Genomic DNA, 18104 nt, shown 5'->3' on the forward strand with positions numbered 1-18104 from the left:
TTTGCATATCAAGTCACTGAATTCAACCACAATTATTTTTGAGGTCAACATAGACCAAAAAGGTCAACATGTGCCAGAATTTCTAAAATTGTCAATTTTCTTTCGACTGACTTGAAATTTGAACAGTATTTTCATATCAGCTCACTTAATTCAAGCACCAATTATTTTGGAGGTCAACATTGCGCAAAAGGTCAACATAGGACAAGTGTCTAAAATTGTCAATTTTTATCTTATTGAGTTGAAATTTGAACGGGATTTGCATATCAGGTCAATTAATTCAACCACCACCTATTTTTGAGGTCAACATCGGCCAAATTTCTGAAATTTCAATTTTCATCTGATTGACATGAAATTTGAACAGGATTTGCATATCAGGTCAATTGATTCAATCACCACCTATTTTGAGGTCAACATCGGCCAAATTTCTGAAATACTCAATTTTCATCCGATTGACTTGAAATTGGAACAGGATTTGCCGAAAAATGATGATCATATGTTATGTGATCTGGCAGCCAGATTGTTCTAAGGGGAAATACTTTGAAAATCTTCGGAGGAGAAACCGCCTAACCGACCAATGAAAAATTTAAAGAATTTATCAACAACCCACGGGAAATATCGTATGATAAAGATGACGTCATTGGTCACGTGGTCTGACAGCCATATGGTATCAAAGAATAATAACGTTAAAAAAACAAAAGTTGGCTCATAGCAGTCCTTCTCAAGACTGCACAGGATATGTATTCTATGAATACCATCTAGTTTGGTTGTGTTTTTGAGATTTCATCCCTCTATGTTTTTACATTTTTTGAACGTTTTTTTCTTGTTCTTATTGCCATTAAATCCATCCGTTATTAAATTCAGCTTATTGTACATTCTACCACTCCCCCACCCCCCCTCAATCCTGGCTTTTGGTTCAGTCCACTGTATGGATTACCACATATGCGAAATTATGCGAAATATCGTTTTATTAAAAAAAAAATTACTTCGTTTTTTATATTTTGTTCTTTTGGTCTGGATTAAATCCATCTATGTTATTAGATAGTTTAATACTTTTTTCAGTTGATTTGGGGGAGGTTTGGATATGTATCACTTTTGGAATGGTACTGTCCATCTCCCCCCCTCCCCCTCCCTTACTCATGATTGCAGCCTGGTTTGGTTGAGTCCACATTTACGTTCAATTTATTTTCCTAATAAAACGATAAATGTTTTATATATCTTTAAATTTTGGATTTTGTGCACTAGCCCAGAGACATAGTAATTTCCTCGCATTGGAATCACCATCATGGCTTCAGCAGTTATTGAGGAAGGTCGGGCTACAGCTTTACAATGTTTTGAGAGGGGAAGAAGCAGAAGAAGTATAAAATGGCGTTTTTAGCAATCTCCCGATGTGGTATTTTAACGATGCATTCTGGCGTCTTTTTAAGTCTTGTTAGTTCAGGAAACACTCAAGAATAAAAGGAGTGGCTTCACTCTATCGTAGTTTTATAAGAGTATCATTGTGTACACATCTGAATGGGCAGCCATTTTTTTCCTCACATCATCCCTCTATATGGAGTACTACCATACTCCATGGTATTATGTTTGAAGAAGACCAGCATATTAATCTGCACAAGACTTAAACAACAGGGCATAACTGGAAACCAATGTTTAATAATTTTTCTCCCCAAACAAAATGGCTGTTTGAAATATACACTGATATTGGCAAGGACACCAGTCTACAAATGAGCGCAAACAGGTGTTTACATTGATAGAAAAAGCATTCATAATCAGTCATAACTGTTGACATCAAAACTTTCCTTTACTCTAACAGTCTGATCTCAAACCATCAGTTTGGTTTCTGATCCGATCACTTCACCTTTGACCTCCTTCTGCTGCTCTCCCAACAATGGATGAAGGCTCTGAATTTCAGAATAGAGATCAGTAATGTATCTCTGGACATGTCTCAAGCATTTGTCCAAGTCTAGTATCCTGTCTTCCTCTCCTCCACTTTTGTAGTCATGCCTGAGTCTCAACGGGATCCTCTCCATATCGAGACTCTCAGGCCCCTAAACAGTGTCTTAGGCCCAGTCATGTTCTTCCATTTAATCAACGACATTAGTATTTCTTAATTTCTGGAAAATGCTCCTTATATTTTTCCTTATAACTCCACCCTCTGCTGCAGTGCCCCTCATTCTCCAGATGGGCAGGCATTGGCCACTTCCCACTCTGAAGATGTGAGAAATTAACAGAAGTGGAAACAGCACTTGGAATATGTCTTTCAACCCTGGCAAATGTCAGTCTCACTTTGTCTCTTTAAAAGGCCTGTCTGATAAACCATGCAATCTACTCCCTTAAAAAAAAAAACACTTGAAATTCATTCAGTTCTTCAAACATCTGAGCATAACCCTCAGCCACAATCCCTCCTGGGCCAAGCAAATATCTGAGTGGCTTGCAAAGCAATCCCATGATTGGGCATTCTCCATCTTGCCAAGGCAAATTAGAATTTTTAACAACCTACAAGGCCTTCAGCTGCATCTCGATGGAATATTGCTTTCCTTTTGGCTTGTATTCCTATTTCACACCTTTTCCAACTTGATTCCATTGATGCCAAAGTCCTCAAAATGATTGGAATCTCCTTCAGCCAAGCCATATCTCTAGTCGTGTTACTCTTGCACTGCAGACAGCTTGCTTGCTTCTCTATCTTCTACTACATCCTTGCTGGCTTTTAACCCTCTCCCATTTCTATTCTCTGTACCCTCCCTGCCACAAGCTTCTGCCACTAACCCACTTCGTGTGAAAATCCCAAAATCCAGGCTCACTGCTCACCTCTCTCAAGGAATGACTTAAAACGATTGAGGATACCCAATCTGTGGTTGCCTTTGCAGCCCAAGAGATGTCTTTGCCAGGGGTGAAGCCCAGAAGTTAAACCCTGAACCTCTTCCAGTGGCTGAACATGGAAATATGTGGGTTCATGAAATGATCCTTTTGGTGTGAGAGCGAGAAATTTGCCAGGAATGCAAGGTGTGATCAATTTCGTTTTTCCAACAATTACAGAGTGATAGACAGTGATACAGCTGCTGTATTTGTGTCTTCATGGAATGCAGTACTGTACTGTCTAATGTGGAGTCATTTGTGCAAGTGCAGTAAGTCAAAAAGCAAGGTTTGATGATATTCCTGGATGCAACAGTTAGCGAGCTTCATAAGCAAAGCAGGATGCTACATTATATTGATTGCCTAAGATATGTCCAGGCCATGTGATATCGACATATATCTTGTCCTTTTGTTTGAGATTCAAGCCCTCTTACTATTTCTGATGGTGAAGCAAAATCATCTACAAAGTTGAATCACTGGCATATAATCCAAATTGATGATCCGTGATTATGTTCTTTGAAAAGATGGAAGACACAAGCATCAATAATTGTTGACATGATTTCACTTGCAATTCAAAGTACACTTACTTGTCTTCTGTTGAGATAATCTCTTTTTGCCCCCATATTGTTAATGGGAGTGATCTCAGATTTCCAGCAGACAGGTAGTGACCAAAATAAGAAAAGGACAGGTTTTTGTAGAGAACAGACAAAGGAGTGAGAATGTACACGTGATTTGTGTCTTGATTTACTTTCATATGATGAATAAATTTCTAAATTGTGAATCCATATTATATTTTACCATTTCCCAGTTGTTGCTATATTTTACATGAGGAGAATAGAAACCAATATTCACATTCATTTTTATGATTTCGAATACCTTGACTTGTACACAGATCAATTTGAATGTCCGAAGTGTCTCCCATCTTTATGTAATGATGTAAGCATATACCTGTCACATTATGGCAGCCTTCAAAACCATCCACGTATCAAGCTGCTAAGATCCTGTTTTCCAGTTGATTACAGCTGTTACATCATCCAAAACTACGTCCTTTCACAATTGGCTCTAGATCCACCTCTGCTTTCTTTAATAATCAATTCTTCACTTGATAAATGATGGTGATGAGCTTTCCTCTCATACAGTTCTATAGATAAAGAAGAGTTTATCTCTAATTTTGAATCTATAAATGTCTACAGTTCACTTTTGTTTTGCATATACATTCTGAAATCATTTTGTGCAGTTTGTGTGTTATCGTTTCCACATAAAGGTGAAAAATTCTTCTTTACACTGTGCAGGGCGTTTTGACTGCAAAGTGTCCTGAACTATCAAAGTCAAAGCAGCACCTTGAGTCCCAACTCCATCAACTGCAGCAGGAGGTTGAGAAAACACAGGTAACGAAGTACCGAGGAATAGATGGGATTGGATGGAAAGAGAATTAGCATCTGGAATAGATTATGGTCTCCATTGGGTGTCAGTCACGTTAACTCAAACTACACAATCTTAGTTGCATCTCAGCCATCTCAGGCCACCTCTGCCCATTTTACACAGTGGCCAACAATCACCTGATTCAATCACAATTTCAATCCATGACTATTGAGGTCAAACTTATTCTTAAATCCAACCGAACAAATATGTGAAAGTTGTTTTCTTAAAATGCTTTCAAGTTATTCTTTAAAATGCTGTTTTTGGATAAAAATGTCAGCAAATGGAAGAGCATGATACAGAGAAAACTAGAAGGACACTCGGTAGAGCGCATACCTCCGCTACATAATGCCTGATCCATGAGAACATATCAGGCCCCAATACATTTTTGAAATATCATGTTATACAGAACTATATCGTTCTTAGCCGCATCTCTCAATGAGCGAAGAATCAGTTTAAAATTATATAATTATTGTATCCAGATCTATATTGGGATCTTCACCAAAATTGAATTAATTCTTTTTCTAGTGGCACTCCCAACCTCTCTACCAAGTTTCGTGTGAATCCATCGAAAACCTTTTGAGATATTGTGCTATATATCGTTTTTGTCCCCATCTTTCAATGGTGAAGAATCGCTTAAAAAATTCTCAGATCCGGATCTGAAGTTGGATTTTCACCAACATTTAGCATTGCCATTCTTAGCCGATCACCTATCACAAAAAATAATTCAAAACGATTGCTTGAAAACTGTGGCCAAAAATCATGTGACAAACAGACAGCCAAACAGACAAACGCCAAAGACCAACATACTTGGCAAAATTTTTTTTTCACCAACTAACAAACAGACAGACAGGAGTGAAAACACAACGTCCTTCCACCTAGAGTGGCGGAGGTAAAAATGGAAATGTATTGACTGGGGAAGTGGGGCAAAATGTGGAATCTGTAAAAAAAGTGTGGAATCTGAAAAAAAGTGGAATCTGTAAAAAATGTGGAATCTGTAAAAAAATGTGGAATCCAGATTTGGTCATTGAATTCAACCAGATTTCGCAAGTATTGTTATGTATGAAATCTTCCTTGTTACGAGGCAGAAAACAATTTTCGCTAAGTTTCTTGGTCTGGAGCATTTGTTTGTCTGTTTGTCACACGATTTTTGGCCACAGTTTTCAAGCAATCGTTTTGAATTTTTTGGTGTGTGAAGGTGACCAGCCGAGGACAGCAACACTTAATTTTGGTGAAGATCTGAGAATTTTTAAGTGATTCTTCACGACGAAGAGATCGGGTCAAAATCTATATATAGCACAAGATCACAAAAGGTTATGGATGGATTCACACAAAACTTGGTGGACAGCTTGGATATGTGACAAGGACGAATTAATTCAATTTTGGTGAAGATCTAAATCCGGATCTGGATAAGAGAATTTTTTTTAGTGATTCTTCACCGTTGAGCGATCGGGCTAAACATACATATATATATATATATATATATATATATATATATATATATATATATATATATATATATATATATATATATATATATATATATCTTCTTCCTCTTTCGGCTTGCTCCCGTTAGGGGTCGCCACAGCGGACCAACTGTCTCCATTTCGCTCTATCCTCCACATCTTCCATTGACACTCCAACCACCCGCATGTCCGCCCTCACCGCATCCATGAACCTCTTCTTTGGCCTTCCTCTTCTCCTCCTGCCTGGCGGCTCCATCTTCAACATCCTTCTCCCGATATACTCCGTTTCCCTCCTGTGCACATGTCCAAACCATCTCAATCTCGCCTCTCTCACTTTGTTTCCAAACCATCCTACCTGCGCTGTCCCTCTAATATACTCATTTCTTATCCTATCCATCCTCGTCACTCCCAACGAGAATCGCAGCATCTTTAACTCTGCCACCTCCAGCTCTGCTTCCTGTCTTTGTTAGCGCCACCGCCTCCAAACCATACAACATAGCTGCTCTCACTACCGTCTTGTATACTTTCCCCTTCACTCTTGCAGCTACCCTTCTGTCACAAATCACTCCTGCAACTCTTCTCCACCCACTCCATCCTGCCTGCACTCTCTTTTTCACTTCTCTCCCACACTCTCCGTTACTTTGGACAGTTGATCCCAAGTATTTAAACCAATCCACCTTCCCCACCTCAACTCCTTGCAACCGCACCATACCACCACCCTCCCTCTCATTTACGCACATGTACTCCGTCTTACTCCTACTGACTAACATTCCCCTTCTCTCCAGTGCGTACCTCCACCTCTCAAGGCTCGATTCAGCCTGCTCCCTACTCTCCCTACAGATCATGATGTCATCCGCGAACATCATGGTCCATGGAGACTCCAGTCTGATCTCGTCCGTCAACCTGTCCATCACCATTGCAAACAGGAAAGGGCTCAGAGTCGATCCTTGGTGCAATCCCACTTTAACCTTAAACCGGTCCGTCATTCCTACCGCACACCTCACCGCTGTCACACTGTCCTCATACATATCCTGCACGATCCTCACATACTTCTCCAACACTCCCGACTTCCTCATACAATACCACAACTCCTCTCTTGGCACCCTATCATAAGCTTTCTCTAAATCCACAAACACACAATGTAACTCTTTCTGGCCTTCCCTATACTTCTCCATCAACATTCTCAAAGCAAACATCGCATCAGTGGTGCTCTTTCCTGGCATAAACCCATATTGCTGCTCACAGATCATCACCTCTCCTCTCAACCGAGCTTCCACTACTCTTTCCCACAACTTCATGGTGTGGCTTAACAACTTTATCCCTCTGTAATTTCCACAGCTCTGCACATCACCCTTATTCTTGAAAATCGGGACCAGTACACTTAATCTCCACTCCTCCGGCATCCTCTCACTTTCCAAGACTTTATTAAACAATCTGGTTAACAACCCCACTGCCATCTCTCCTAAGCACTTCCATGCCTCCACTGGTATACCATCTGGGCCAACCGCCTTTCCACTTTTCATCTTCTTCATAGCAGTCCTCACTTCATCCTTACTGATCCACCCCACTTCCAGATTCACTATCTCCACCTCTTCCAACCTTCTCTCTCTCTCATTTTCTTCATTCATCAGCTCCTCAAAGTACTCCATCCACCTTCTCAACACACTCTCCTCGCTCGTCAGCACATTCCCATTTGCGTCCTTTATCACCCTAACCTGCAGCACATCCTTCCCAGCTCGGTCCCTCTGTCTTGCCAATCGGTATAAATCCTTTTCCCCTTCTTTTGTATCCAACTTCTCATACAGCTCGTCATATGCCTTTTCCTTGGCCTTAGCCACCTCTCTTTTTGCTTTTCGACGCCACTCCTTATACTCCTGCCGACTTTCTTCATCTCTCTGACTATCCCACTTCTTTTTCGCCAACCCCTTCTTCCTTATACTTTCCTGTACTTCCTCATTCCACCACCAAGTCTCCTTATCTTCCTTCCTCTGTCCAGATGTCACACCAAGTACCTTCCGAGCAATCTCCCTCACAACTTCTGCTGTCGTTGCCCAATCATCCCACCCATCTTTACCACCATCCAACGCTTGTCTCACCTCCTCCCGAAATTTCACGCAACAGTCTTCCTCCTTCAGCTTCCACCATCTGGTCCTTGGTTCAGCCCTCACTCTCTTCCTCAACCTCACCTCTAAAGTCATCCTACAGACCACCAATCGATGCTGTCGAGCTGCACTCTCCCCTGCCACCACCTCACAGTCACTAATCTCTTTCAGGTTGCATCTCCTACTTAAGATGTAATCCACCTGTGTGAACTTTCCTCCACTCTTGTATGTCACCCTGTGTTCCTCCTTCTTCTTGAAATACGTGTTTACCACTGCCATTTCCATTCTTTTTGCAAACTCTACCACCATTTGCCCTTCCACATTTCTCTTGTTGAGACCGTACCTCCCCATCACCTCCTCATCCTCTTTATTCCCTTCCCCAACATGTCCATTGAAATCTGCTCCAATCACCACTCTTTCATCCTTGGATACACTCTCCACCACTTCATCTAACTCACTCCAGAAATATTCTTTATATTCCATCTCACACCCCATATGTGGGGCATATGCACTGATGACATTCATCATCACCCCTTCAATTTCCAACTTCACACTCATCACTCGGTCAGACACCCTCCTCACCTCCAATACCCTCTTGACATGATCTTCCTTCAGGATTATCCCGACACCATTTCTCCTCCCATCTACACCATGGTAGAACAGTTTGAAACCACCTCCAATGCTTCTCGCCTTACTCCCCATCCACTTGGTCTCTTGTACACACTATGTCCACCTTTCTTCTCTCCATCATATCAGCCAACTCTCGCCCTTTGCCAGTCATCGTCCCAACATTCAGAGTTCCAACTCTCACCTCCACACTTCTACCCTTCCCCCTCTCCCACTGCCTCCGGACTCGCCTTCCCCGTCTCCTTCTCCTCCTTCGCCCAGCAGTAGCACAATTTCCACTGGTACCCTGCTGACCACCGGTACCGGTGGCGGTCGTTGGTAACCCGGGCCTCGGACCGATCCGGTAGGGAAATTCGTTTTGTTGTCCGCATAATGATTTGGCATAGGTTTTTACGCCGGATGCCCTTCCTGACGCAACCCTGGTCGCCTCTTACGACACACAGGGATATGGTACACCTATTCTAACCGGGGCATACACCGGGCCCAGTACAACTGGTGCTCATTTCGCCGACCTCGGAAGGATGGCAGGCTGAGTCAACCCCCTGGTGTTTTCGACTTGGTATATATATATATATATATATATATATATATATATATATATATATATATATATATATATATATATATATATATATATATACATACATATATTAATTCGGTGTCCCAACGGGGCTTGAACTCAGGACCTCTTGGGTCCCAAGCCACTGCCCTTACCACTGCGCCAACACCAGGCATATATATATATATATATATATATATATATATATATATATATATATATATATATATATATATATATATATATATATATATATATATATATATATATATATATATATATATATATATATATATATATATATATATATATATATATATATATATATATATATATATATATATATATATATATATATATATATATATATATATATATATATATATATATATATATATATATATATATATATATATATATATATATATATATATATATATCAATATCATGATATCTCAAAATGTTGTGGACGAGTTATGACAAAACGAGGTGGATGAGTTGGTGAAGTGACAAGAACAAGCCGATTCGATTTTGGTTAAGGTCTGGATTCAGATCCGACCTATCAGTGGGATACAAAATTTAAACTGTTCAGCCTGGCGGAGGAATGCGCTCTACCGAGTGTAGTTCTGTTTTGCCAAGTTTCACTCAATGAGTGATTTTGCACTTGTTACTTGCAAAATCGAAGATTTTTCAAGAATATTGGTCAGTCGATTTTGTTATTCTGTCTGTTTGTCTGCCAATCACCAACAGGTCACAAATTAAAACTGATCTTCACCAAGTTGTAAAGGGAGTCTTAACTGAGAAGCCTATTAAATTTTGAGGTCAAAGGTCTAAGGTCATCTTGAGGTCAAATTTCTAAAATTGTCATTTTTCATCTGATTGACTTCAAAAATAAAAAGCAATTTCATAGTGCATCACTGAATTGGGAAAACAACTATTTTTGGGATCAAAAGGTCAAAGGTCAACTCAAGGTCAAACTTCTAAAATCATCAATTTACATCCTATTAACTTGGGAAACCAACAATTTTTGGGATCAAAAGGTCAAAGTTCAACTCAAGGTCAAACTTCTAAAATTATCAATTTACATCCAATTAACTTGAAAGTTGAACAGGATTTGTGTAGTCATCACTGAATTGGGAACCAAATTACTTTGAGGTCAAGGGTCAACTCAAGGTCAAATTTCGAAAATCATCAAATTTCATCTGAAAAATCGTTAATCTTAATCTGGTTAACCTGAAAATTAAGCAGAAATTATATAGTGCATCACTGAATATGGAAACCAACTATTTTGAGATCAAAAGGTCAAACTTCTAAAATCATCAATTTCAATCTGAAAAGTAATCAATTTTCACCTCATTGACCTGAGCTTTGATTAAGATTGTCAATTTTAATGTAAATGAAGTGGACAATTTCATGTATTCATGGAAACCTTTGGAGAGGGGGGTGGATTTTGCAAGTATCGTGTTCGCCATTTGCATCAGAGATATTTATTGTGTAGGTATGTCCACCATCTCCCGAGGTAGAGCACCCTCCCGGCTCTTCACCTGCCACGCTTCCAAAATCAACCTGTGTCGTTTTTTACATGTAGTATCTAGGACACGGTTCCCATCAAAGTCCAATTTTTGGCCAGATTGCAGGCAATGACGTGCTATGGCTGACTCGGTCACCTTTCCAAGCCTAATTGCTCCATAATGTTCATCTAGCCATTGTTTCAAATTTCTTACAGTTTCACTAATGTAGAATTGGTCACAGTCTTTGTATGATGAATGGTAAACTACTCCAGATTTATCACCAGTTGGTATTGGGTCCTTTAGTTTTGAGATGACATTACGGATGGTGCGTCGAGGCTTGCAGGCTACACCAATCCATGCACCATGTACTATTCTGCCAATACTTTCAGAAAGGCCCAGGTAGTATGGCAGTTCACAGTGCCCAAGTGTGTCTGGCTCCTTCCGTTCTGTCCTTTTTGGTTCTTTCAAGGTGGGGAGTATCCCCTTGCTGTACCCATTTTTGAGTGGGACTCCTCTAACAAGTCGGACTATATATGTATAGATGTATATTGTATATGTATATGTATGTATGTAATCCATTATTTCCTTCTCAATGCACTCCTGCAATGTTCTAATCCTTTTTCAAAAATGATCCATTGTTTTCTTTTGTGTCCTGCAACATCATAATCCAATGTTCTCTTTGGTTTTAACCTTTCTCTGACAGTTTATTCTTGACTTCTAACTCGAATTGCAGAATGATTTCTTTCTTTCAGTATTCAGGTAAAGGTACTGTGGACAGGATGGAGGAAAAGCGAACGGAGTTGTACCAATTTGTGGATAAATTTGTGGATCTGATGAAGAGTACGGTGATCAAAAGGCAAAAGGAGAAGATTGTTCTCCTCCAGAAGCAGATGGACGAGGTTAAGGAGCAGTTGAACTCTCTCCATGAAGCAAATTCCACATTGAAAACAGCACTCCAGGATCTTGAGACCATTTCTTTTCTACAGGTAGGCAATTCTTCTTCACCTTTAAATCTCAATATTTCTTGAGTTCAATCTTTTTTGGACGAGAAAAGATTGAAGAGTCCATTTTCATGGGCAATTGGGATCAGGTGAGCTCTTTGCCGAGACAAGAATGATTATATCCATGGGTGTGAGGAATAAGAAATAACGAGTCACAACAAAAGCTTTTTTCTGCTGAAAGAGAGCAAATAGGCTGCAAAGGAAGGAACTGTTACTAATAACATGATTTGTAAGGTCATGCAGGAAAAAACTAAACACAGAAATGGAAAAAATTAATAATATTGTTACCGTTGTGGGGGTAGATGGAAGAATTTAAGAGGGAATATAGCATTGTGTGGAGTTGCTTGGTCCATGGACATGTAGGAGGAATCTCGATGTAACTAAGTAGGGAACCTATGAGCTTAAGTGTTATGTGTCACCTCACGGGGGGGGGGGGAGGGGTGGTGTGGTGGTAATTAGCCTAGAGAGTAAGAATAAGTTTCCCAGTATGTGATTGCCCTCTGTGATTTTCCCTGTGCTTTTATATTTGAATATCGGCAAAAAAGGTGGGGAACACGTTCCTAAAAACCACAACAAATGGGGAGAAAGCCCCGCCTCTAAAGGTTGACAACAAGCGAGGTCATTCCCCGAGAGATGATCGATGGGCGTGATGTCAGAAGCTTGCCGAGCAGGCAGAATCCCCGCCTTCCCAGGTTTCATGCGAGCAGGCCATGCCGCGGAGGCGGAGGATATAGGCGTGATCAAAGAGGAAGGTTGGCTTGCGCATTGTGGGAGGCTTCCTCCTGAATAGGATGAGAGATAGGCAGAACGCATGCACGAAGTCAGTGTGAGGAACGCATGAATCGGAGGGCGGAGTTCAGGGCTGGCGCATTTTGGAGAGCAGAGGGTGAGCGTACACCAAGGAGAATGTCATGGCCATTGAATTAGTGTTGAGGTAATTGGGGTCTCGTGGTGAAGAAAGATGCTGGCCTTTGGCTCTTGATTAGGTCGGTGAGGACGATCAGAGCATAGGAAACCATTACATTGGGGCTCTGAGCCTTGGTGTGGAGTGCCACTCATGGATTGCCTGTCATGTGTTTGTCCTGCTATGCTATGAGAGACACCCAGGATAAAAGAAAGATTGAGAGATAGAAATGAGGCCTGAGGTCTCGACGCAATGTAGTCAAAGCTGGAGACCAAGACAGACAGAAGCACAAATTTGACATGACAGAGTCATGTAGACACGGACAAGATATAGGAGTGAAAAGCAATTGATAGACAATACAGTAATGAAACAAGGGAATACTAGACAGATCCAGTGCAAATTTTCAGCTGTTAAAGAAGTTTTCAGGAATTGTAAAAACCACGTCCACACCAAAATGATGCACATGGTGTTACATTGGCTACTCTCCAATCCTCGAGCCTGGTACCGTTCCTGACTTCAATGAGCTGCTAAGGATATAGGATGACATTATGCTTATCTGCTCTATCACGTCCCTCAATACTCGTGGAGACATTGTCTGGCGCTGGAGCATTTTCTTCTTTTAGCTTTCAAAGCTGCTTCTTAACTTTCCTCTCCCTCGAACGCCTCTAAAAGCCTTAATTTTCCCTCTGGATAGATTATTTCAGCCATATATAATTCCCCTTACTGTTCTTATGTAAATGTTGAAGCAAAATAACTAGTTGATAATCCGTAAGCATGCCATCTCACTATCACCACCAACCAATCTCCTCGTGCTCTTCCTCAATTGGGCCATGCATTTCCTTACCCATTCTTTACCCCTTATACACTTAAAGAACGTCTTGTTATGTTTAATATTGTTGGCTTTGTCCATCTCATATTCTCTTTGCTTTTCCTCATTATCTCTCTAAACTAACCTCTGTTTGTTCACTCTCACCAGCAGCCCTATAAAAGCATCATCTGAACATCTTCCTGTTTGTACGATCTCCATCCATACAGAATCCTCGACATTAATACCCATTAACATTGACCAAAGCCAGATTACAGAGAGAGATTTTAACATGCATATCCCTTTCCTATCACATGATACCATTGTAGCCTTCTCTTCCTGTCCTACAATTACACTCCTCTTTATACCACGTTTCGCTTACTGCTACCATGTCATACACTTCGCTACCTACTTTAGCTTTATGCTCTTCCATCTTGTTATTTAAACTCCTGGCATTGGCTTAAATATTGTCGTGTGGGTGGCTGGCCCAGGTTAACCGCTCCCCCCCCCAATTGTGGTGCTGAGTGGTTCCATATTAAAAGGAGGTGGACACGTTGATCCTCGGAGATTTTAACACGTGCTTGAAAGGCATGGGACGCAATGGCGGAGGTGCGGAGGAGCACGGGGAATGAAACGGATGCACAGGGGGTTTATACTCGAACCAACGACAAATATACGGATGCAGCTTCTTCAAAATGAACATATTTAATGAAAAAAAGCATTTTTTTTTTTACGAAGAACAATAATTCAAAAGGTAATGATAATAATGATAAAGTAAATAACTCCTATGGTAGAGGCACCTCTCACACAGACTCAAATATAGACAATGGGGAAACAAAAGAAAACCCTTCCTTTCAACTGTTCTTGTACTTAGCTTGGCCCAGAGCTGGTCTTCCTGGAACCTGGAATCGAGGCGCCTCCAGCAGCATGTGCATATGCGCGCAAAATGCTGCATATGTGATTCATTGTTACCTTCGCAAACTTTGTTGCGAAGGTTATGTTTTGATCGCTGTGTATTTATTTATTTATTTGTGAATATGTGTGTTTGTTTGTTTGTTTGTTATTCGCATAACTCCAAAAAGTATTGAACTGAATCGCAGCAAATTTGGTGCGATGATTGGTTATTATCGAAGGACCATTTGATTAGATTTTGGGAGCGATCGGGTCAAAGGTCAAGGTCAAGGTCATGAAAATGTCAAAATCGTCTTTTTACCATAGCGCGGTCAATTTGTATCTAATTTGCATGCAACTAATGCCAAAATGTTCAGAATTCAATGCCCCATCTTGTGATATGTGACATGACACGTGACGTAATAACCCTTATTAGCGGTTGGGAGTCAAAGGTCAGGGGGGGTCACGACATTGCAAAATGTGCGGTTTTAGTCATAACACGGTCAATTCTTATCCGATTTTGCATGAAACCAACACCAAAATGTTGACTGTTCTGTTCCCCACACTCTAATACCAATTACAAAATTAAGCTTACAAAGGTCAAGGTCGAGGTCATTAAAAGGTCAAAATCGTCATTTTGCCATAGTGTGGTCGATTTTTATCCAATTTGCATGCAACCAATGCCAAAATGTTGTGAATTCAATGCCCAATCTTGTGATATATGATAGGACACAATGACGTCATTACCTTTGTTAGCAGTTTGGGTCAAAGGTCAGGGGGTCAACGACCTTTATTATCATAACGCGGTCAATTCTTATACAATTTGCATGGAAGTAGATTCAAAATGTTTAGAATTCAATTCCCTATCCAGTGATGTGTAATATTTGACAGTGACTTTATTGGTGAGTTTAAAGCATTGGGGGGGGGAGGGGTGTCACTGAACTTATTTCTTATAATGTGACCAGTTGTCATCAGATTGACTTGACACCGACACCCAAAAAGGTCAGGGAGTTCATACAGAAATTGTACAATGTACGTGAATCAGTGTCAAACAGCAGCAAATTTAATGTTTTTAAGCCATCACAACACATATGAGATTGCAGATGTGGTATGGGATTAAATACCCTCACAATCAATGGTTTCTGGGGGGGGGGGGCAAAATGTAGCGTTGGCGAAGGTATGCGCTCTACTGAGTGCCCGTTCTAGTTTCATGATGAAGTAGCGATAAGTTTCTCTTCCTTGAATCCTTTAGCCTGGTGTTGGCTTCGTGGTTTGGGTGGCGGCTTGGGATCCTAGGGTCCTGAGTTCAAGCCCCGTTGTCCGCTGAATTAAAAATACACCAGGAGGTTGACTCAGCTTGTCATCCTTCCGAGGTCGGCAAAATGAGCACCAGTGCACTGGTCAGGGGGACACTACATCAACGGCATAGCCGTGTCCCACACAATGATGCAACCAGCAGCCACCGGCTGCACGCGATAGAGAGAGATGGAACCCTTTGCCATGGGTAATCAAGGTTGCACCAGTTTGGAAGGATTTATTTGTCTCCAAACACACATGGAGTGTCCAAAGAAAGCACATCGTTTTTTTACAGGTCACAATTTTTAACCGATCTTCATGAAACTTCACCACATGGTAGAGTTTGTCAGAAGGAAGAAGCCTATTATATTGTTTTTAAGGTCAAAAGGTCAGCAACTTAGGTGGTATTTCTAAAATGTTCAATTTTCATCTGATTGGCTTGAAATTTGAAGAGGACTTATATTTCAGGTCACTGAATTCAACCACAAATTATTTTTGAGCTCAACATAGAAAGGTCAACATGGGCCAAAGGTCAACAATGAAGGTAGTATTTCTAAAATCCTCAATTTTCATCCGATTGTCTTGAAATTTAAAGAGGACTTATATTTCAGGTCACGGAATTTAACCAGCCAATAATTATTTTTGAGGTTAACAGAGACCAAACGTTCAACATAGGTCACAGGTCAGCAACTAATGTGGTATTTCTAAAATCCTCAGTTTTCATCCCATTGCCTTGAAATTTGAAGTGTTTGCATCTCAGATCACTGAATTCAACCACCAATTATTTTTAGGTCAACATCGGGCAAAAGGTCAACATCGGCCAGATTTCTAAAATTATCAATTTTCATCCGATTGACTTGAAATTTGAAGAGAAGTTGCAAATTTGGTCATGGAATTCAACCACGAATTATTTTAAGGCCAAATTTGTTTTATGGATTTTGCAAGTATCGTGCTCTGCACGACATCTTCTTCTTGTTTGTTTGCTTGTCTGTGAGCAAGATATCTCAAAAAGTTATGGACGGATTTGGATGAACCTTGGTGTACAATTGTGTGCGAGACAAGGACAAATTTATTAGGTGTTGGTGAAGATCTGGATCCAGATACTGGAATTTTTTAAGCGATTCTTTACCATTGAGAGAAAGGGCCAGAAGGGATATGTAGCACAATATTTCAATAAGTTGTGCATGGGTTATGATAAAACTTGGTGAATGAGTTGAGTTGGTGACAAGAACAAGCCGATTAGATTTTCGTTCAGGTACGGATGCAGATCTGGCCTATCAGTTGGATACAAAATGTAAATTGTTTAGCCTGATGCAGATATGCGCTCTACTAGTGCCATTGTAGTTTTCATTATTTCAATACATTAAGAGACATTAATTAATCAATCAAAAGTTAATTCACTGTTTTCTTCCTTTTCAGGGTTATAAGGATGTCATAAAAAGGTAAGACTGTGATGGTTGTGTCCATCACATTGTCATGCACATCATCATGTTTTTCCCCTCTCTGTTCCTACTTTAGAATCATCATATGTTAATTCATCCTCCAATTATATTTTGTTTTCTATGTCTCCAAAAAAAATAAGAAATTTACAAAAATGTCCCTACTCTTTCCCAATGATGATTTGATGTCCCTTGTTATATCATACTAGCAGAGTACCCACCCTATGGGCGATCTTGTTCGAAGCATGCAACACGTTCTACCGACATATACCTTTATTTGAGTGGTGAATAGGTGACTGTGTCGTGGCAATTTTTGAACACCTTGAAAGAGAAAGAACTTTATAATTCAATTAAAGCTGTTTATTCAATGACGAAATAAAAGACAGAAACATGTGCACATGGAAGATAGCCTGGAGCGAATCTCAAGCAGTCCTAATTTTACATGGATTACATCGAATATATATATATATATATATATATATATATATATATATATATATATATATATATATGTGTGTGTGTGTGATCTAACCAAGGCGTGGTTGATATATCAAAGGAAACTAACGAAACAAAGAGAGGCCTTTTGAGAAAGCGCAGATGGGTCTTGTGAAGTTAAAATCACAAACACAGCATGATAAATAGTCTCTTATGGGGCTTTGCACTCCAGATGGTCAGAATAGAAGGAGTAGCCAGGCCATCTGTGGGCCAATAGATAAGAATGCAAGGTTTTACTGCCCTGGAGGAATGTGTACACTGTGAACAAACCTCCCTTCTCGCTTTTCCCAGTATATAATTATTAAATTCCTTCCAAAGCACGAGCTAAGGCTAACTGGCATTTGACCTCATAAATTCAATGAAAAATTAAGTTTACGACAACGGACAGCTCTGCATAGGCAAAATAAAAAAATAAAAACATGGGTTACGTGAATTAAGCAAAACCATACCTATTGCTTATAATTCAAAACACCGCACTGCACAGGAAAACGTGGGGACAGGAATACTGCAATGTAAATGGTGGAAACTTGTAATGCCCTTCCCCACCTTGAGGTGGCGCTAGACGATACACATTTACAGAGAGAATTTGTATCTCTGCCCCCCACCCCCCCCCCCCCACACACACACACTCTCTAAAAACACCCCCACACATTAATTGGGGTCATGCTGATCCTATGTAGCAAGTCTGGATGTAATGGATGTATGGAGGTGGAGCATTGCGACACACACACACACATCA

The 18104-nt window shown here is 40.3% G+C and overlaps 1 protein-coding gene across 1 annotated transcript in view; it reads left to right on the top strand.

Annotated features, from left to right (window-relative positions):
• Positions 1-18104, top strand: part of LOC147033446 (E3 ubiquitin-protein ligase TRIM11-like) — a 59593-nt gene that overhangs the window by 16538 nt on the left and 24951 nt on the right. Inside the window, exons 3-5 of the mRNA XM_085871632.1 lie at positions 4143-4238; positions 11287-11520; positions 16851-16873. Coding sequence (XP_085727758.1) covers positions 4143-4238; positions 11287-11520; positions 16851-16873 — 353 coding nt within the window. The remainder of the gene's footprint in view (positions 1-4142; positions 4239-11286; positions 11521-16850; positions 16874-18104) is intronic.

This window comes from Eptatretus burgeri, chromosome 2 (genome assembly GCF_056783735.1).
Source record: "Eptatretus burgeri isolate ZD-2024b chromosome 2, Ebu_testis_v1, whole genome shotgun sequence".
Taxonomy (NCBI): Eukaryota; Metazoa; Chordata; class Myxini; order Myxiniformes; family Myxinidae; genus Eptatretus; species Eptatretus burgeri.